Consider the following 21,636-nt stretch of genomic DNA (forward strand, 5'->3'; position numbering starts at 1 on the left):
AAAAGGGGATTTCAAACCCCTCCTGGTGGTTGATTTTGTACACAGTGACTTCAGAGGTCTGGCTTTCAGCTTGTGATCGTGACTGATCCTCATCAATCAGTTTGAATCTGAAATTGTCCTCCCAGTCTACACCAACAATGTAGTTGATCATTGCATTGATCAGAGTGGACTTTCCTGATCCGGTCTCTCCAAGAAGCATTATTGTGCAATTTTTCCTCATGCTTTCTTTGCCACAGCTGAATCTTCGGCATCCATCTATGTCCATTTCTTCTTCATCCAGAGGCAGTTTGTAAACTGAGGGAGATTCAGAACTTATCTTTACACTTGTACTTTTGAGGAAGTCTGTGAGGGGTGTAGATTTTGTTGTACAGACAGTAACAGTGATGCTTTCTTTGCTTCTGCCAGCTTCACCACAATCACATCTGACCCTGACAACATATTCTGTCTCTGGCTGAAGACCTGAAATGATCACCCTCTCAGCTCCTGCCATCTTTTGGCTCCATTGGAGATCTTCCTCTTTCAGACTGTTGTCTTTTTTGGCGTACTCCACGATGTAGCTCAAAATGTGGACATTCTGTCCAAGCTCAGCAGGTTTCTCCCAGCTAAGTGATATTTCACTTGAGTATGATTGCATTTTTCCAGGAGGGCTGCAGGGTAAGGTTTTAATGGAGCCACTGACTTCATTGGCTGGTCCAACACCTGCTGAGGTCACTGCTCTGCACCTGAACATGTACTCTGTGTTAGGACTCAGATCACTCACTGTGACTTCTTCAGCTTCTGATGCTGTCTTCTGTTTCCATCCATCGTCTCCACTGACACAGTACTCAACAGAGTAGGAGGTGATGTTCTCTGCTCCAAACTTTGGTGGAGAAATCTTCAGTGTCACACTCTTGTGGTTTGTTTCAGTGACTGTCACTGTTTCAGGCTTTGAAGGTGGCTCAAAGTTCTCACTGACTGAAAAGCCGTCTTTATAAAGGTAGATGCTTGAACCTTTCTGTGTCTCATTTGTTGAACCAACTGTCAAGAACTTAATGTTCTTGTTCTCCTTGTTGGCCTCTGCAAAGTCACTGAAGAGCTTTGCTTTATGCCTCATTGCATCTAAAACTTCTTTTGAGGTGTACCATTGTTCCCTCTCTACATCACGAGTATGTGGATCTCGAGGTTCGTCTGGTTTGGGTGTCTCTGTTAAGTAGTTTGATAAAGCTGAGAGGAAGGGTTCGGCACTTCCCAGTGAGGTGAAAACAAAACACACTGCATGCTCTGCACTGTGAATTTCTTTGTAGAGGTGATTTTGAGATGGAACGATCTTGGTGTTTTTCATCATGTTGGTGAAAGACTTTAATGTGTAGATTTCTCTCTCTTTACAGTCCATCCACTCGTTCAGGTCTTTGCTGTTGAAAGGAGAAGAATGTCTCTTCTTCAGGATCTCTGCGAGCTCAGCCTCCTCTTCTCCTCCTCCTCGGATTGATGGAAGTTTCTTTGCCAAGGTTTGTTGGAATTCCAGCTTGAATTCTGAGCACATTCCTTTAAAAGTTTTAATCTTCTTGCTGATCTGTGGGAACTGCTGTGCAGTGGTGGTTCTCAGTGCATCATTGCACCTCATTTCCAGCTCACTGAAGTCCTCCAGGACACTCTGTGATTCATGAACTAATCTTATACTTATCTGACGCACGAGTTTTGCAGCAGAAGAATCTAAACTCGTCAGTGGCAACAGCCAGACCTTCACTGGTACGGCATTTTCTCCGTTGGCTCCCAACAATTTTGGCAGACTTTGGTAGACCTCTACCGCATCCTGAAAGGATGTAGGAGGCTTCTGAAGGGAAAAGTCTCCAAAGAATCTGCAGGAGAATTTCTCAACATTTTCTCCGTCCTTGTCTTCCATTTTCAGTGAACCTTCGCAATCCAATGCAAGGCAAGGAATCTTCTTGATCATCACCTTCAAGTTAGCCTGAATGTCTTGTTCTTCTTCATTTTCAGACACTTCACGGTCAAAGACAAAGAAGGCTTGTGCCCCATAAAGAATAGCTGTGAGTACATGTGTTGCTAAAATGACAGACGTGCAGTTTAACTGACGAGGAGCGGCCATTACGCGCGATTATTACGCACGGTTGTGAGGTGCGCAGTGGCAGATCTCACAGCACACTGTTTATAAACCAGTTCACCAGTTTAATTGCAGGAAATGTTTATCTCACTGCCAGTAAAAAAACGAAAAAAACAAATAAAACGGTTTGCTCCTGCAGCCAGCCAGAGAGAAGGATCCATTCCACACACCTGAGCCAGATGAAAAAGAGGGAGAGAAGGAGAGAGATCGAGTTTCGGTCTTTGATGAATGAAGCCTTATTGTTTTGCTGCTATTAAACAATGAGAGACACGTTTTCTCTGTTTACTTAACAGCATAAATATTCACACTACTGCGCACGGGGAGGCAGAGACCTGCTCTGCTCCAGACACACTCAGCACCTTGGACAACACGGCGCACCTGACTGTTGTCATTGTGTAGATGTTAATGTGATTTCAATCATTTTGTTTTAAATCTGGACATGTGCAGGTGGACTCAGCCAGTGCTAAGAAAGGTCCTATGCCTGCCTGTTGGAGAGATAGAGGAAAGATTAAAGCGTCAAACTGCGGTAAATGATGCTGTATAAAAGACAGGCTACAACTTTTTTTCCTTGTCCCCCCCTGGAATTATTCTCTAAAATTTTACTGTTTATTGTCCCCCCAACTATGAAATGGGATTTTCGCCCCTGTGTACAAGGATATGTGGCTAGGCTAAGGAGCTAAATCCTAAAGCCCACAGATTCCCCAGATACAACAACTAACAGATTACCGCAATTGAAAACACAAACGGAGCGAGGCGGACTGCTCAGATTAAATCACAGCTGCCCTTGTTGTTGACTCCGTGCAGCTTTTAAAGGTTCGGACGAGAGGGCCGGCGAAGCGGTGATTGGCCAGAACCGATGACGACGGCGAGGAGGCCGGCCGACCAGCAAGCGAGGGAACACTGAACAGCAGCAGAGGAGGGCGGGCTGGAGGCGTGGTTCGCCGGGGATTCCCTCCAGAAAAGCAGACAATTAGACACACACATAAATGATTGACAAGTGCTGGCCGAATAACTCCCACAATGACATGCACAGCACATTAAACACAGAAAATAAATGTACTAAGGTCCGGAGACCGTAACAGTGGGCACTAGTAAGAGCACAATGTACTAATCCATATAAAACAAGATGGCAGCCATCTCTGCCAAGTCCGTCTGCAGCTGACCCTGACACAAAAGTTGACAAGGTCCAAAACCTGATCACATTTAATGGTTGAAACTTGTTCTTCTTATTAATAACGTTTCTAGTTTGATATGGCAACAATTAAACCAGTTTCATCAACAGTAACAAGCTAAGACACTGTTAATTAGAGATTACCTTCTGCAAACGTCTCTCAGTAAAGTCAAGTGCTTTATAAAAATCCAAAATGCAGCAATTTGCTCTCACTTTCAGTTTTGCAAGTCAGACCATTTCGGGGAAATGGTCTGACTTGTGTGAAGCCATTAACACTTTCAGTCCCTGTGTATCTCAGCCCTCTGGTCATTGATCATTCTGTTATCTCTCAGAGAGGAAGAGGAGAACAAGATTCACTTCATCCATCCATCCACCTCCTAATTGATCAATATGATTTATTCATTTATTGAGGCATGACTCAGCACAAAATGAAGCCACACCACAGTGCATGTGTGTGTGTGTGTGTGTGTGTGTGTGTGTGTGTGTGTGTGTGTGTGTGCAGTGCATATAAAAGGAGCTACAGAGTCGGCTGAAGCAGCACTCGTCCTCCCCTCCTGATCAGAGACAAACTGAACGGTAAGTTGCTGAACACACTGAGCTGTTACTCTGCATGTGTTGTGTTTATGTGATGAAGGGTATCGGTGCCTGAACATGACTGCATGATTTTATTTTAGGTCACAGTGACCTCACAAACATGTTTTTGGCATCTTGCCCCAATAGTGGGACAAGACGCACCTTTAGAAGATTCAATTTTTGTGCCATGACAACAAAATTGACTACTCTACCAGTTCATTCCAACAGTGTGTTGGTTTATGCATCATCATTCCTGCACATGCTAAAATCATATCCAAATATTTTATTTAATTTTACAGTTAACTGACTTCACTCTTAACGGGGGAATCTCCCCCATCTTACCAGATGTGTTTGATTCTGTGCTCTCAATCGTTGTCCTGTGACACTACAAATGCCAGGCAGGGGGAGGCTCGTTGCTGCGGATTCCAAATTATTCTCTTATTCCTGATCCATTCTTAGTTATTTAGTTATTCTGGCACGTGCTCTGTGCGGCATCTCCCTGGTAAAAAAACGAGTTGTAATCGTGACTGTCTCTGTACTGCTGCATGCCGTTCACTTCATGTATGATCATGTTCTGCTGCACTACAGAGTGTGGCATTTTTATTATCTTAATTATTTATCTATTGTAGTATTGGTTTTAATGTTTGCTTCTCTTTCTCTTAATGGGACTTTTAGCTTTCTCCCTCTGGGCTGGTGCAACCCATGTATTTTAATCTAATTTATTTATGACCTGGTGTGGTTAATCTGGCCAGTTGTTCTTGATTGTATGACGACCATGTCGCATCTTGTTTTGCACATATGATTGTTCTCCTATTGTCCAGCGTGTGCTTGTATTTTATGCCAGCAGCTATAATGTAGGCTACTAGCTACATGTCCATGACAAATTTCCCTCTGGGGACAATAAGGTTTATTTGGTTGATTGATTGATTGATTACCTTTTAATTACAGAAGTTAAGCCAATGGCGCAGTATTTCACTGTTATTTTAAGGGAGCATCATCAAGATAGTAATCATTATTATTGTGTAGACTAATAACACATATCATAATGGTTAGTCATAATATTTATCAGAAGGAGCTGAAAACAATGATTACACTAAAGAAGATATTGTCTGGAAGTAGTGTCCAACAAGCTGCACCTGCAGCAGAGGAGAAAAAGAGAACTCTGGATCGATCCTGCTGCTGATCCTGAGCTATCAGCTCCTCCACTTCAAGGTGCTGCACCGGCCTCCAGGTGGATGTCAGACTAAAGGCCTATTTGTGTTGTTGCAATATTTTTTTTCTCTCCTGTGCGAGTCGGTCCGGTGCGTAAAGATAGTGGAGTGGGGAAAAGAACCGGGAGTGAGACGCGCGGCTCATGGACCCGGTTGACACGCCGGCTGCCCGACAGGGCTGGAACACAACACAGCCATCAACTGTGGACATTACACTCCTTAGGGCCGTAATATACTTGATGCTTGATCGAACGTACGCATACACAACGCGTTGTGTACGCAGCACTATGCAGCCAAAATGCACAATACTGGCGGTCACCACATGGGGCAGACAACAGAAATATAGGATTAAGGCAGCTAAGCCAGGAAATGCAGGATTCAGTGCAATCAACTCCTTACAGATCGATTTGTCCTTACAGGATCAGATTGGCAAGGATTTTGAGGCTAAAGTACTGTTTAATGGAGTGTTGAAAGTTAGTTGTGTGGATAGGGAACAGTATGAGGACGCTAAAAAAGTGGGGAAAGTGGTGGCCAAAGTAGAGATGATAAACATAACTCCTAAAGACAGTCAGGAAATTAAGGGAGTGGTCTATGGAATGTTTGCCGGGCTGTCAGAAAAGGAAATATTGGACAATATTAGAGGGGGCCAGGTAGCAGCTGTACGGAGATTCAAGAGTAGGGAGGGAGCCAAGGGGGATCCGCCGGTCATGCTGACTTTTAAAAACACTGAGCTGCCAGGCAGAGTTTTTCTGGGGAGCATGGCATATCAAGTGAAGGAGTATGTTAGACCTCCTCTGCGCTGCTATAATTGTCAAAGATATGGGCATATAGCGGATTCTTGTCTGGGTAAGAAAAGGTGTGCAAAGTGCGGGGAGATCATGGAATAACAGAATGCAAAGCAGATGCCCCAAGATGCCCAAACTGTGGGGGGGGGGGGCATGTGGCAGCGTATCGTGGATGTGAGCACACTATTAAGGCCACGCAGGTGCAGGTTGTGAGGGAGCGAGATAAAATATCATACGCTCAGGCAGTTCAGAAAGTGACGAGAGAATGCGGGGAAGAGAGGGGGGGCAGAGTAAAGCTGGGGAACAAAAAAGATGTGCCAAACATGCCTCCTCCAGGTATGTTGATTATGAGCAAGGAGTCATTTCTTTCATTTATGGTTGATGTACTGGTAGCTGCTAAGCGCATTTTTGCGTCCAAAACGGCAAATAGGTCAGACCTCATCAGAGAAGTGGTAGGGGCAGCAGAAAGGTTCCTTGGGGCAAAACAGGTGCCAGAGAAGTTACACCAACACATGTCGGAGGTTCAAGATAGAACAGAGAGGCAGAGGAAGGACAGTGAGGAAGAGGAGGATGCAAACATAGCAGATGATGTGGGGGATTATTAGCACCATAATGTTCTGTGTCCTTCAATGGAACGCCTGGAGTCTAATGAAGAATGGTCAGGAATTTAAAAAGTTTGTTGATAAGCTTGAGAATGAGCCAGAGCTGATATGTATTCCGGAGACATGGTTGAGGCCCAGCTTGGATTTTGTAATCCCAGGGTATGAGTGTTTGAGATTGGATAGGGCAGAAATAATAGGTAGGGAGATAGAGGGGGTGGATAAATCTCATGGGGGCTGTGCAACTTTTGTGAAAGATGGACTGCAGTACAGGAGAGTGGATATAAGTGCTAAACTTGAGTGTATAGCTGTGGAGGTTTGGTATAGCCATAAGTATAGTAATAATATTAATAGTGATAATAATTGGGATGATAATAGTGATAACTATAATAGAGGTAGGAATAATAGTAGTGAAAATAAAAAGAGTGTAACTGTGATAAACTTCTATAACCCATGCAATAGGTTGGTATTGGCAGACTGATGAGATAATGGAAAAGGTAGGAAGCCCTGTCACTTGGGCAGGAGACTTTAATGCACACAATCCATTATGGGGCAGTGAACAAAGAGACAGTAATGGGGTAGTAGTAGAAGATTTCCTGGACAAACATGGGCTAATAATGATAAATGATGGAAGGCCAACTCGATATGATATTGCTAGAAACACATGTAGTGTATGTATGGGAGTATGGGAGTATGGGAGTGGGATGTAATGAATACATACACGCTGGGCAGTGACCATTATCCAATCATGTGTAGATTTGGGAGAGAATTGTGGAAGGAGGAGGAAGAGAGGGTACCTAGATATAACTTCTCTCAGGCCAAGTGGGATGAGTTTCAAGAAAGGGCAAAAAGCTTAGTAGGAGAGGTTGACAATGAGGGTTCTGTGGACAGATGGAATTGCTCCATTCGTTCTATGATTCACAATGCAGCTCATGGCACCATCCCTGAGAAGCAAGAGCCTAAGGCCCGAAAGTGTGTACCCTGGTGGAACAAAAAATGTGATGAAGCAGTAAGAACAAAGCATACAGGAAATTAAGAAAGTATCCAATGTCAGATAAGTAAGATTGAATACAAGCGGTTAAGGGCCTTAGCAAGGAAAGTTGTAAAAGAAGAAAAGAGAAGTAGCTGGAGGAAATATTGTGATACAATAGGCCCAGAGACACCAGTAGGGCAGTTATGGTCAGCTGTGCACAAAATGTCAGGGGCTTATAGGAAGAGAGCTATCCCAGTGTTACAGAAGGGTGAGGTGGAGGCAGTGTCTAATAAGGAAAAGGCAGAGCTATCCCAGTGTTACAGAAGGGTGAGGTGGAGGCAGTGTCTAATAAGGAAAAGGCAGACATGTTTGTAGACAGTTTTCAGGAGGTGCACAGATCAGAGAGCTTGGGGGATGAGAGGTGTAGGAGGAGGGCGGAGGTGATGTCAGCCAAACAGTGGAAGCTGGAAAGGAGTATAGAAAATGATGAGCCAATTAATTTATTCTTCTCTATGAAGGAATTGAGGGATTCTATTATGGCAGGGGCAAACACCACCCCAGGGCGAGACAGACTATGTTATGAGCTGTTTAAACACCTGGATGACATAGTGTTGGAGGAGATCCTTGCTTTGTTAAACACAGTGTGGGAGGAGGGGTGCTTGCTGAAGGAATGGAAGCATGCAGTACTGGTTCTGATCTTGAAGCCGGGCAAGAAGGCGTCTGACCCTGGCTCATATCGGCCTATAGCACTTACAGCAGTGCTCTGTAAAATAATGGAGGATGGTCACCAATAGGCTAGTGTATGCACTGGAAACAAGAGGGCTCTTTGTTAATGTCCAGAATGGGTTCAGAAATGGACGATCCACAATGGAGTCAGTTACACTGCTGGATCAAGATATTAAAAAGGCGCTTAATAATAAAGAGGTGGTGGTGGGTGTATTCCTAGATATTGAGAAAGCTTATGACTGTCTGTGGAAGGAGGGATTACTGATTAAAATTTATGACCTAGGAATTAGGGGACGAATGTTTAACTGGATCCAGTTTTTTTTAAGGAAAAGAACTATACAAGTCCCGGTAGGTGGGGTCAGCTCTAAGGTAGTAGAAATAGAGAACGGTACACCACAGGGAAGTGTAATATCACCAGTGTTGTTTAACATAATGATAAATGACATTTTTGATAATATAGGAAGAGGATTTGGGCTGTCCTTGTTTGCTGATGATGGGGCCATTTGGAAAAGAGGACGAAATGTGGAATTTATTTTGAAACAGGTTCAAAAGGCACTACAGACGGTAGAGGAATGGGGGAATGCATGAGGTTTTAGGATTTCAGTGTCCAAAACAAAGTATACAATTTTTGGTTTTAAAAGAAAGTTACCAAATTTAGGGCTGAACTTATATGGGCTACATCTGGAAAAGGTGAAGGTTTTTAAATTTTTGGGTGTTTGGTATGAAGAGCGCATGTCATGGGCTGTGCACATCGGTAAAACAGTGGAGAAATGTGAAAAAATCATTAACATCTTAAGAAGTCTGGCTGGGTGTGAGTGGGGAGCAGTCAGGGAAACATTGCGACTAATTTACCAGGCCATGATTAGATCGGCTCTTGATTATGGGTGCTATGTGTATGGTGCTGCCTCAAAAACTGTGCTGGCTAGGTTGGACGTCATACAGGCAAAGGCCCTGAGACTCTGCTGTGGAGCCTTTAGAACCTCCCCAGTCCCTGCACTAGTTATTGAAATGGGAGAAATGCCCCTATGATTAAGGCGCATTAAGTTAGGATTACAGTACTGGATAAAAGTTAGTAGGAGTACTCAAACCTTCCCAGCTAGGTGTCTGTTACAAGAGGTGGAAGGAGGCAACAGACATGAGCCATATATTGCCAGAATAAATCAGTGGGCAAGGAAACTGGGCATGGAACAGGGTCGCATAGTGGAACAAACAAGCTGGTTATCAATACCACTGTGGGTAATGCAGGAATTAAACATCAAGCTGTGCTTTCTTCAAGACAAGAAAGAGGTGAACATAATACAAGAATATCTTAATTCAGTCAGGGAGGAGAAGCTGATGATATACACAGATGGTTCTAAGGATCCAGAGAGTGGGAAAGCAGAATTTGGGGTGTACGTAGATCAGTTAAGACTCAAGTTTGATCAGTGCATCTCAGATGGAAGTTCTATTTTTACTACAGAATTACTGACAATTCTCTGGGCTCTGAGGTGGACTGAGGAAGAAAGACCAAAATCAGTTCTGATTTGGTCGGACTCAGCAGCAGCTCTAATGGCTATAAGAGGAGGTAAATCGAAAGCTCGGCCGGATCTTGTTAAAAACATATTGTCTGTATTGTTTCGAGTAGAAAAGAATGGGTGTGAAGTCATGTTTTGTTGGGTTCCTGGACATGCTGGAGTTGAGGGAAATGAAATTGCCGATTCTATAGCAAAGGCAACCCTGCAGAAAGAAGTAGTAGACTTCAATATATCTCCAGGAAGAGTGGAACTGAGATAGAAAATCAAAGAGGGTGTGGAAAAAGAAAGGCAGGAACTGTGGGAAAAGGAGACTAAAGGAAGGTATTATTTTTCTTTACAGCCTTTGGTAAGAAAAATTAGTTATAGTTCTGGAACTCGCAGTGAATCTGTTAAAATCTGCAGACTGAGGCTTGGGCATTGTGGATTAAATCATTATCTGCATATTATGGGGAAGCATCCTGATGGATTATGTGAATGTGGGCGGTCAGAAACAATTAAACATGTTTTTATGGAATGTCAGATGTATAGAATAGAGAGGAGGTCTTTCTATAAGAAGTTGGCAGATCTGGGTGTGGAGACATTTTCTATTAAAGCTATTTTTGGCCAGGGTGAGAACCATCAGATGATAACAAAAGCAGCCTTACAGTTCCTGCGTGAAGCAGGGCTGTATATGAAGATTTAAATAGACTCTGTCCAGTGGAAGGCAGTGATACACCAAGTAGTGTCAAAACTGCTGGAAATCGATAATTTAAGAAGAAGAAAAAGAAGAAGATCATCCGGTCGGGTCACGCGTGGCAGCCATGATGCGGTCGCGTTTGCGTTGTTTGCAGCAAGTATATTACGGCCCTTAGACTGTACTGCTTTTTAAATTATGTCAAGCAGCACAGTTTTCTGTTTGCATGCGCACAGTAATGTCTGTATGAACCTCAACTGTGTGTGTGTGTGTGTGTGTGTGTGTGTGTGTGTGTGTGTGTGTGTGTGTAACACCTGAGCTTTGGATGTGTAGAACACAGAACATTAATTAGGGTCCGGGCAGCTAAGCTGCCAGGACACTATTGTAATCCTAGGTATTCTTCTTCTTCTTTCTTCTTCTTCTTAAATCACACTTCCCATGGGTGAAAACTCACCAAACTTTGCACAAAGGTCCAGTCTCATGCCCAACCTGCCGACATAATTGTTGTCATATATTATTCAGCTAACACTACATGCTGACATGTCCATGCTTGGTGTATTCAACAAGGTTGCTAAACTTTTTCAAGACCTTGCATCACCATTTCTTCCTCAAATCTACATCAGGGAATCTTTAGCTGAAAGCCTTCAGTTGGAACATGACAGTGACAGTGTCATTAGTATTATGAGGCTATATAAATCAGCTGGACGCGGGAGTGGTCTCTCAGCGAGATTAAGGAAGCTATTTGGAAAAAATAGCAAGTGGATGATGGCCTGGGTCTTGTTTAGGCATGTGACCTGTGGACATTTCAAAATCAGGGACATTTTATGGAAAACACAGTAGGAAGGAAAGAAGGAAGGAAGGAAGGAAGGAAGGAAAAAGAAAGAAGTAAAAAGTGAATGAATAAAGGAAAGAAGGATAGGAGGAACTTCCAAATGTGGCACAGATCAGATTTAACCTTGAACAGTATGTGTCTGTTGTAGGCTAGGTTCAACAATTTTCTGATGGATTATCTCTAATCTTACTATGTGCTGGTTGTTTTAAGATAAGTTGATGTAGGAGGAAAAGGTCTTGCTACTAGAGAAGATGTGTTTTTTTCAAATCTTAAGTAAATTTCTTGTATATTGGAAATATTGCAAATCTTTTTGTTAATAGGCATTTGTCGATAGCCTTCTTTTTTAATGTAGCAACATGATTAGAGATATCTCATTTTGATTTGAAAGATTGTTTAGGCTGTGTTAGTCAGTTTATATAGGCCTACTATTGTTAAAGTGAAATTTCGGTTTATTTCAACCTGTCTCCTATCGTCCTAAATTTGTTTCAAGTGACTAGTGACATAAAAATAATAGTTAGCATGTTAGCCGTTAGCCTAGATACAGCCGGGGCGCATAGTAGCGTCAGACCTGTTAAAACGTAAGTGAACGGGCAACCTTCAAGTGCAAAGTTAGTCCACTAAACAAGCTTTTTTTCCACAAAGACCGCCTCATATCGTTAGGATAAATGTCAGAGAACATATAGAAAACCACATGTAAACGTGTTGTCTTACCTTACCGGTGTGCTGCCATGTTTGTTTACCATCTAGCTCTGCTTTCCAAAGTGCGGCCGAAATATCGCGAGAACAAGCAGCGATCTCATACCGTGCCTGAAATCTCGCAAGCTCTAGATAAAGCCCAGCTGGATACTACTCCAGGTGGAGGTGTCTCGTCCTCGGTCACATCCAGACCTTGAAAATAAGGCTGCAACCGGTCCCATTCCTTGCAACAGAGGCATTCCTCTTCTGTGGGCACTGGGGCACAGCATTCACAGGTACACCACCAATCTCCAGAGCTACGCAGCCTTGCAGCAGCCATTCCTCCTCTCTCGTCCTCTACCTGTTGTGCCTCTCTCTCTCTCTCCTCCTCCTCCGTTCTTCAGTTTCATGAAGCTCTTCATCAGTGTATTCTGGCTCAAATAAATAAGGGCGGCCATCAAACTCTGCAAAATCAAATTCCTCCTCCACAAAGTCGAAGTCTGGCAAAAAGTCAGCCATTATTCTATAAATCTTTCATAAAATAAATGAATGAACTTTTCAGGCTACTGTCCGGTTCTGCCTTCCAGCTGTTGCTGCTTGTTCTCGTGATATTTCGGCCGTGCTTTGGAAAGCAGAGCTAGATGGTAAACAAACATGGCAGCACACCGGTAAGGTAAGACAACACGTTTATATGTCGTTTTCTATATGTTCTCTGACATTTATCCTAACGATATGAGGCGGTCTTTGTGGAAAAAAAGCTTGTTTAGTGGACTAACTTTGCACTTGAAGGTTGCCCGTTCACTTACGTTTTAACAGGTCTGACGCTACTATGCGCCCCAGCTGTATCTAGGCTAACGGCTAACATGCTAACTATTATTTTTATGTCACTAGTCACTCGAAACAAATTTAGGACGATAGGAGACAGGTTGAAATAAACTGAAATTTCCCTTTAACCATTATAGGAAAGGACATCTATGTTGCATTAACACAAATGGAACTGGAATAAGGTTTTTTTCTGTTCCCTATTGTTTTTGTCTTTTGTCTGCTTTCTATCACGTATATGCATAAGTTGGGTTGCTGGGGGTGCTGCAGCACTCCCTGGTGGCATTGCAGGATCCAAAAATGCATTTACCCAAATTAAATAAATGAAATAAAGTTAATGAAATGCATGTTCATGGCGATAGTTTGGACGGTATGGACATTGATAGCCTAATGAGAACCTTCATCAGTGCTAACCTGGAGAGAAAGGCCACATTTGGAGCTCTGTGATGCAGACAATAAATGCTTTTTTAAATGCTATTATGTGATTATGTTCTTGCCATGTGAGGTAATATGTCAGTAAGTGCTGATGGACTCGAGGCTCATCCTACTCTCCAGTGTGCTATGTGTGAGCTCAGTCCTGTGTGTTCTTTAATGAAGCAATAGGAGAAGATATTCGGTCTCAGTTAATGTAGTTTATTAAGCAGTAAAGGAATAAAATTACAGAGCTCTGGGTCTCAACTTCACGTCCCTGACGAACAACAAAGGTGTGTCAGTTGCTTATCTGCTTATCGCCAGGAAGCTCATTTTGGGCCTGTAATGCCTTCCATAAATCATCAAACTCCTTTCCTACAGCCTGTCTCTGCTTATCTATTACTCCTGACAATAACTGTTTCCTAATCTCCCCGTACTGTGTTTTTACTAGGATGGGAGGGGAGCCTCCCTGCTCACGACAGTCCCTGTCAAATTCACCGTCCATGATGTCTCTCTGTCCCTCCTCTGTCCTTACTTATTTTACTCAGAGGGTACTACTCGTCACGATGTTACAAAACTTCACACAATTACAACAATACACACAATACTCAGCGCCACGTGACTGCTCTGCAGCGCAGTCCGCGCGGACTTATTTTCCCCTTTCTATCGTTGTGATTTCGCTGCTTAAGTTCCACCAAATGCAGGCCGACACACCCAAGCTTCTACACCGCTCTCCTAGGAGGGTGCGGGGTGCCTATGGCTCAGCGGCAAATGGCTTCTATCTTAAGGCGAAATTACACAACTTCCTCTTTTTCTTCCCCACAGAACACGACCACCGCTCAGGCACGAAAAGAGTTGGAATTCGAGTCACCTCTAATAGACTCTACACAACTCTTCCGCCCTGTAAAAATAGCTGGTTGTCGGTAAGCCACCCACAAAACAATATCCCCTTAAAAGACTTATTTATTTACACTCCCAATATCAGGGTGGTTCTGCGGACCACTGAATAGATGTCTCAACATGAGCGATAGTATTCAGTGTTAGGGATCACATGGAAAACGCTCCCCTGCCTGCAGAACTCTGTAACCTCTTTTTTGTGTTGTAACAATCTACACAAAGGTCTTTCAACCTCAGACAACCCGTGTCTTCAGACTATATTCTCAGCTGTCTAAGGAGCAACCTTATGGGTTCCCCCCCGAGCTTATCAACCTCAGGACACTCGTCTTTTTCTTTTTTAGAGACTAGATGGAAAACCTAGTCTCAGGGCTTTTCACCCGACCCGATGTTTCATGTTTAGGAGTCAAATTTATGATTTGCTCCAGGGCCTTACACCCTCTGCCCCGGGGCATTTCACTTTTGTGTTTTGTTTTAATTTTATTCCTTTACATTTTAGACTAGGAGACTTTAGTACAATGACAACACAAGTTTTAGCGTTTCCAATTGCAGAACTTCGATAAAACAGGCGTCTGCTTACCTTCTTTTTAGGCCGGCAAGTGTCATGATACTGCTGTCCTCCGCTGTTGAATGTCTTTTGTCCCGTCACTTCTCCGGCTTCAACCACGTCGGGACTCACCAATTGATGGACTCGAGGCTCATCCTACTCTCCAGTGTGCTATGTGTGAGCTCAGTCCTGCGTGTTCTTTAATGAAGCAATAGGAGAAGATATTCGGTCTCAGTTAATGTAGTTTATTAAGCAGTAAAGGAATAAAATTACAGAGCTCTGGGTCTCAACTTCACGTCCCTGACGAACAACAAAGGTGTGTCAGTTCACAAAGTCTGACCTCCTGTCCTTCCCCTGACCCAGTATATTTGAGCGTAACAGAGTGTCATTGTGCACGCGAGGCGTTGTCCTCTTCTCATTGGCAGTTCCACATAAAATCATTCTATTCCCAACAGTGGTTAGTTTCACTCAATCAAAGTTAGTCTGACTCAGTTAGTGCTCAGATTCTGGTTCCATTGTGTAGCTTTCTCTATCTGACAGAAATATTTACCCTCAAGTAACAAAGCATAAAAATATATAGGATAGGCCTACAGGATGTCAGTGAATTAAAAGTGGCTTTCAGTTTTTGTCAGTCATTTTGAAGAATGATCTCATGTCTCATTTAAGTGTGTTTCATGATTTCCTTTTGATTTCTAATAATGAGACTCATATCAATGTTTATAACTACACTTAAAATAAATGCTTATAACACAGTTGACCATGTGTCGCCGCTGTGACAATAGCCTTCGTATTGCCATGGTGTAGTCAAGCCGCACTGGTATATTTTATCAATGTAGCTAGTGGCGAGTTCAACCCCCCGGCCCCGGGGGGCGGGGGGTTATTTCAGGAAGCCTGGCAATACATTCTGCTATTTTATGATGTTTCTGGGCAACTTGTTTTCACAAATTTTCCACAAATTGTTATTTTATTATTATTTAATTATGGGATTCACCAATATTTCCTTATTTTCCCTTTTCTCTTAGGTGAGTGAAAATTTTACAAGTGGTTGAGAGCGCTCTGACAAAGATAAGAGGAAAACATTGTGATTGTGGTCCAACACAAGGTAAAAATACATTTTATGTTTTAAAAAAATACATAAATACTATATACTTTTAGATACTGGTTTAAAGTAATTCAGGGCCAGAGAAATACTACTATACTTGGTCCAATGATCCCAATTACTGTTATTTCAGTAACTGTGCATCCCTCTGATGACCAGTGTTGCAATGTAACGTTATGTTCCAGCTTGCTGTATATAAATTATGTAAGGACTTGTTGTTTTCCATTTTAATTAGTTTAATCTATTAAACTTATTTAAAATGCTGCATGAGTACTTTTACTTACTTCAACACTTCAATGCATTTCCCTGATTGTACTTACATACTTAAGTAAAATTTTGAATGCAGAGTTTTTACGAGTAACAGAGTATTTTTTACAGTGTGTTATCAGTGCTTCTACTCAAGTAAAGGATCTAAATACTTAGTTCACTCCTGCAGACGTGGCAAATGTTTTGTAATTGCTCAGTTTCTGATTTTCCTGTAACACCACTACTGACAGTAAAAATCACATTTACTTGAAGTTTATATAACAGTATGTCAGTTTCACCACTGCTGAATTTCTTCTTTCTTACAGCCTGTTTTGGTGGCACCTCTCCAATCTTGAGCTTATGCCAGAGTCTTTGGGTGACTGATGATCAAGTGGGACTCATCATTGAACACACCTGGGTAAGAGCAGATTTTGATGGGAAAGAACTTTTGGTGCATTTGGAGGTGACTTCTCTTACATTTTCTTTACCAAAAAATTAGAAAACACAAGAGAAATTTAAGAAGATGTTGCTGCAAGAGGCCCACTGTCCCATAATGTGCTATAAGGGAAAATATTTTTCCCACATTAATTAATATTGCTTCTTGACATACACTGTTTTTCCCTGACTTAATTTTAACATTAGTTATGGTGATCTGAGCCTGTATCAGTTTTAATCATGCACAAGCGATAGGAAATACACAATGAAGGAAATGAAGCTTGAACTTTAATTTCTATATATTTTATCTTTTGCAGATGTTGACCTGAGAATACTTCATTTTAAGGAAGAGCAGAAAACATACACTTTTACTGCAGACGTTAAGTCTCAACTGTTGTTTTCTGATTAGAACTAGCTCCTACCTCCCAGAGGGTTGGTCCTGGTATCATCTGATTGTAAATTCAGTATTTCAAAACTGTGTGCAGAGGTGCAGGCTGTTATGGCTGGACTTTCTTGCCAAAGCCTAAAATGTCTTGCTGGTGAACCCCAGACAGAAACACAGTCAACCAGTGTAACAGAGAATCTAGAGAATACTGAACAGCTTAATGATGTTGTTGAAGAAAAACACACACCGCTTCAACTCCAGACAGAAACACAGTCAACCAGTGTAACAGAGAATCTAGAGAATACTGAACAGCTTAATGATGTTGTTGAAGAAAAACACACACCGCTTCAACTCCAGACAGAAACACAGTCAACCAGTGTAACTAAGAAGCAAAAGCCAATTCCACGTCTTCCTGATACTGTTAAAAAAAAAAGCACACCGCTTCAACTCCAGACAGAAACACAGTCAACCAGTGTAACTAAGAAGCAAAAGCCAATTCCACGTCTTCCTGATACTGTTAAAAAAAAAAGCACACCGCTTAAACTCCAGACAGAAACACAGTCAACCAGTGTAACTAAGAAGCAAAAGCCAATTCCACGTCTTCCTGATGCTGTTAAAAAAAAAAGCACACAGCTAAAATCTGAGACAGGGTCTCTGCCTGTTTATAAAGTTCCCCTGAAAGAAGAACAAATCAGTGTCACTGGGTGCAAGTGTTTCAGTTTCGGGAAAGAAATAACTAAACCTAATCGCACCATTATGGTTCTGGGAGCCACTGGTGCTGGAAAGTCAACTCTCATCAATGGGATGATCAATTACATTCTGGGTGTCCAATGGGAGGATTCATATCGCTTTAAGTTAGTTGATGAGGATCAGTCAACATCACAAGCTCACAGCCAGACCTCTGAAGTCACTGTGTACAATATCAACCACCAGGAGGGGTTTAAAATAGAGCACTCACTGACCATTGTTGACACTCCAGGGTTTGGAGATACAAGAGGCATAGAAAGAGACAAACAGATCACGGAACAGCTCCATAATCTCTTCTCTGCTAAGCTTGGGGTCAGTCACATTGATGCTGTGTGTTTAGTAGCTCGGGCTGCTTTGGCCCGACTCACACCAACACAGAAATATGTGTTTGATTCTGTGCTCTCAATCTTTGGCAAAGATATTGCAGAAAACATCACAAGCTCACAGTCAGACCTCTGAAGTCACTGTGTACAAACTCAACCACCAGGAGGGGTTTAAAATAGAGCACTCACTGACCATTGTTGACACTCCAGGGTTTGGAGATACAAGAGGCATAGAAAGAGACAGAGAGATCACAGAACAGCTCCGTAATCTCTTCACTGCTGAGCTTGGGGTCAGTCACATTGATGCTGTGTGTTTTGTAGCTCAGGCTGCTTTGGCCCGACTCACACCAACACAGAAATATGTGTTTGATTCTGTGCTCTCAATCTTTGGCAAAGATATTGCAGAAAACATCAGAGTTCTGGTGACGTTTGCAGACGGCCAGAAACCACCAGTTCTTGAGGCAATCAAAGCCTCAGGTGTCCCGTGTCCTCAAACAACAGAGGGGCAGCCACTTCACTTCAAATTCAATAATTCAGCGTTGTTTGCAGACAACAAATCATCTGCAGAAGGTGGCATGAGTGAGGATGACGAAGATGGAAGCTTTGATAAGATGTTTTGGGACATGGGGACAAAAAGCATGAAGAGGTTCTTTGCTGCTTTAAATGTCATGAAAACCAAAAGCTTGACCATGACAAAAGAGGTCCTCAGAGAGAGACAGCAGCTCGAGAATTCAGTTGACAATTTGCAGACACAGGTTAGAGTTGGGTTAGCAAAGCTCGAAGAGTTAAAAGAGACAACTGACAAACTGAAAGAGCACGAGGCAGAGATCAGCAGAAATGAGAACTTTGAGTTTGAAGTCACTGTCATGAAGCCTGTTCAAAAAGACATTTCTGGTTCTGGAAATTACATCACCAACTGTCAGCAGTGTCATTTCACCTGTCACTATCCCTGTGGAATACCCAGTGATGCAGATAAGGCTGGCTGTACTGCAATGGGACCAGATGGAAAATGTAGACAGTGTCCAGGCAAATGTAACTGGACTGTACATTTTAATCAGAAGTACAAATGGAAGTATAAGAAGGTTAAAGAAAAACGAACAGTGACAGAGCTGAAAGAAAAGTACCTACAGGCCAACAAGGCAAAGGCACCTGATGAGGTACTGACTGGAAACATCAGGGCTGCATATGATTATGTGCACACACAGGTGGTGAAATTTATGGAGATGTCTGCTCAGTGTCTAAACAGACTTAAAGAGATAGCACTGAAGCCAAACCCTCTCTCCACCTCAGAGTACATTGACATGCTTATTGAGGGAGAGAAATCTGAGGCCAAGCCAGGCTGGAAGCAACGAGTTCAGTCCCTGATGGACATGAGAGAAAAAGCACAGCTCATGGCTAAAGTAGAAAGAGGAGAGAAACTCCTCAGACCATCAGACCATTAATATATAAAGAAATAAAGAACAAGACGGGATTGTGAGTGACGCTGATCAAGGCCCAGGGGGGAGTCAAGACGCATAGCTGAGACAACCAAGTTACGATGAGTGCCTGTGCTCATGGGACCTGTAGTTTTTTGTGCTCACAGAGTACTTGTTGATCACAAAGGTTTCAATTTGTTTTAGCAACTGCTGCATTGGAGCTGATTTGTTTTAGAATATAAAAGTAAAGCTTAACAGAAATGCTGAGCATGTACTGAGTTACAGAAAGCAGTGGAACAGAAACTAGACAGGGAGTGAAGTCAGGAATATGGCTCTCTATTCAGCTCAGACAGCTACTGGAGGAAAGGCGTGTGTGATTTCTTTGTGTTTCTGTTTTGTTGTTGTGGTTGTTTTTAATGCTAAATGAATGAATAAGCAGAAGTTAGAAACATATTGTCACTTCACTGGTAGTTCTTGCTGTATTTGTTTTTTTACCTGGGGAATTTAATTACGAACAAGCCATCCAGCTGTCGCAGCTACTAACAGGCCACAATATTAACACAATGTATTCAGTTGCCACCAACAAGAAACGATGCAGGCATTATATGAACTCTGTTATTATTATTATTATTATTCTGTTAAATATCTGTAATCCACTATCACTGTCCTTGTGCTCACTGCAGAAATCAAGGGAAATGCTCCCTGCACTCCAGAGTACAATGACTTGGTTACTGAATGAACAATGTGAGGCAATGCCAAGCTGGAAGCAACGAGTTCAGTCCCTGAGAGTCATGAGAGAAACACAGTGTATCTCCATAGTGAGAGACTCTGACTTAAAATACTTTGACCAAGAAAAGCTTAAACATGAATGTGTCTGAGACAAAGAATGAAACTGCTCACCGTTTTCTTTTGTACAACTGTATTCCTGCAGGACTTATTTACATGTGCTGTTTGCAAAAAATAAATGAATAAAGATTTATCATGTGTGGTGATGAATGTTTGAGCATGACCATGTTTTGTGCTGAAACCATTAACTTCCTGACGCCAGTATCACCAGTAACACCAGTAACACCAGTAACACCATTGATGTGTATAGAACTGCATTTTATTGTTCTGTAGTAAAAAGTTGTCTTCTGCTGAATGATTGAGAAAGTATTAAATGACAATAAATAATATGTAATATGAAGTAATACTGCCTCAAGTGTTGTCTATTGCCCTCTGATGTGTTATTATGTACTTTGGCTCTGCAGCTAACGTCTCTTCAGCCTTCACACTGCTGGCATCAACCTCAAACCATTAAACATGACCTTCATTTCTTAAATAGCCCAAAATCTGGACTCAACTTTTGGACCGAACAGTAAGTAAGTTATAACAACTTTAAGATGTGCAACAAAGTATGTAGCTTACCCTGCCTATTGGCCACAGCATGTGTGGGTGCATCCTCAGCTATGGCTGCTCAGGTACAAGTCATCATTGCAGCTGCTGAGGCTCACTGAGACAGACTATAGCTGCACCTGGCTATACCCAAGGGATAATATAGCGTCGGGTGCTGCTGTCACTAACTGTGGCTGTAGTCATAGCTGTACTTTAGTTGTCATGACTGAAGGTTGTGACACATTAGATTAAAATGGGTGTAACACTAACTGCATCCAGAGATTATGTGTGTGCAGTTAAGTGATAGGGTTGTGCTGGCTGCGTGTTGTATTAAAGCTGTTCTGGAGCTCCTGTGGTGTAACACATTTGTCATATTTGGTAGAGCCACCGTGGGTTCAAATGCTTAGTGGTGATGCTTTCATAGCTAATGATAATAGAACAGCCACAATAAGGCAAGGCAACTTTATTTATACAGCACATTTCAGCAACAAGGCAATTCAAATTGCTCTACATAAAACACCAACAGCACCAAGACAAGGTGCAAAAAGAAACACATTATAAAAGGACATATAAAAACAATTCATTAAAGAACTAGAGAACAGAAAATGAAAAGTCAAAATATACTAAGACAGGTCTGAATTACAAGAATCAAAGTTACAGTGCAGTAAAAAAAAAGGAATATAGGAAGAAAATGTGGATTGATCTTGCTTGATGAATCGATGTTGTGTGGTGGGCCACATGTGGTGTATTTTGAAGGTTAAGCAGAGGGCCGTTAAAAATTGGTCAGCGCCGGGCCAGGCCTTGGACATGCCTTGAGGAGGCTATAGCTGGGGAGCTGGCATCATGACAGTAATCAGGATAACTCTTTCCATACACACAGTTAAAAGTCACCACTTACATTCAGCCAAAAAATGATTTATTTTCCTTGATGTCAGCTTTCACTGACGATGCTATTGCAAAATGGCTATGAGAAGGTGTGTCCAAACTTTTGGCCTGTACTGTACATAAATATAACTTAGTTAACATCATTATGAATCCAAGTAATACTGCAAATAAGTGGGAAGACTCAATTAATATAATAATTCCATGGGAGATGTATTTAATA

The 21,636-nt window shown here is 42.2% G+C and overlaps 2 protein-coding genes across 8 annotated transcripts in view; both read left to right on the plus strand.

The window, feature by feature from the left end:
* Positions 1-21,636, plus strand: part of LOC125902267 (cytolytic toxin-alpha-like) — a 102,555-nt gene that overhangs the window by 40,341 nt on the left and 40,578 nt on the right. For 2 of the 7 annotated variants that reach the window (XR_007451068.1, XR_007451069.1), the window contains 2 exons: positions 16,179-16,270; positions 16,605-17,292. The exons of 2 other annotated variants lie outside the window; for them this stretch is intronic. The gene's annotated coding sequence lies outside the window, so the exon portion shown is untranslated. Of the gene's footprint in view, positions 1-3,820; positions 3,849-15,529; positions 15,610-16,178; positions 16,271-16,604; positions 17,293-21,636 lie in introns of those variants that run through there. 3 more of the 7 variants (XR_007451071.1, XR_007451070.1, XM_049598497.1) reach the window with 3 other exon arrangements.
* Positions 5,200-19,184, plus strand: LOC125901889 (uncharacterized). Its single transcript, XM_049597884.1, has 3 exons — positions 5,200-5,902; positions 17,322-17,731; positions 17,838-19,184. Exons 1-3 carry the CDS (start codon positions 5,200-5,202, stop codon positions 19,182-19,184), a joined length of 2,460 nt encoding a protein of 819 aa, XP_049453841.1.

Source organism: Epinephelus fuscoguttatus, linkage group LG15 (genome assembly GCF_011397635.1).
Source record: "Epinephelus fuscoguttatus linkage group LG15, E.fuscoguttatus.final_Chr_v1".
Taxonomy (NCBI): domain Eukaryota; kingdom Metazoa; phylum Chordata; class Actinopteri; order Perciformes; family Serranidae; genus Epinephelus; species Epinephelus fuscoguttatus.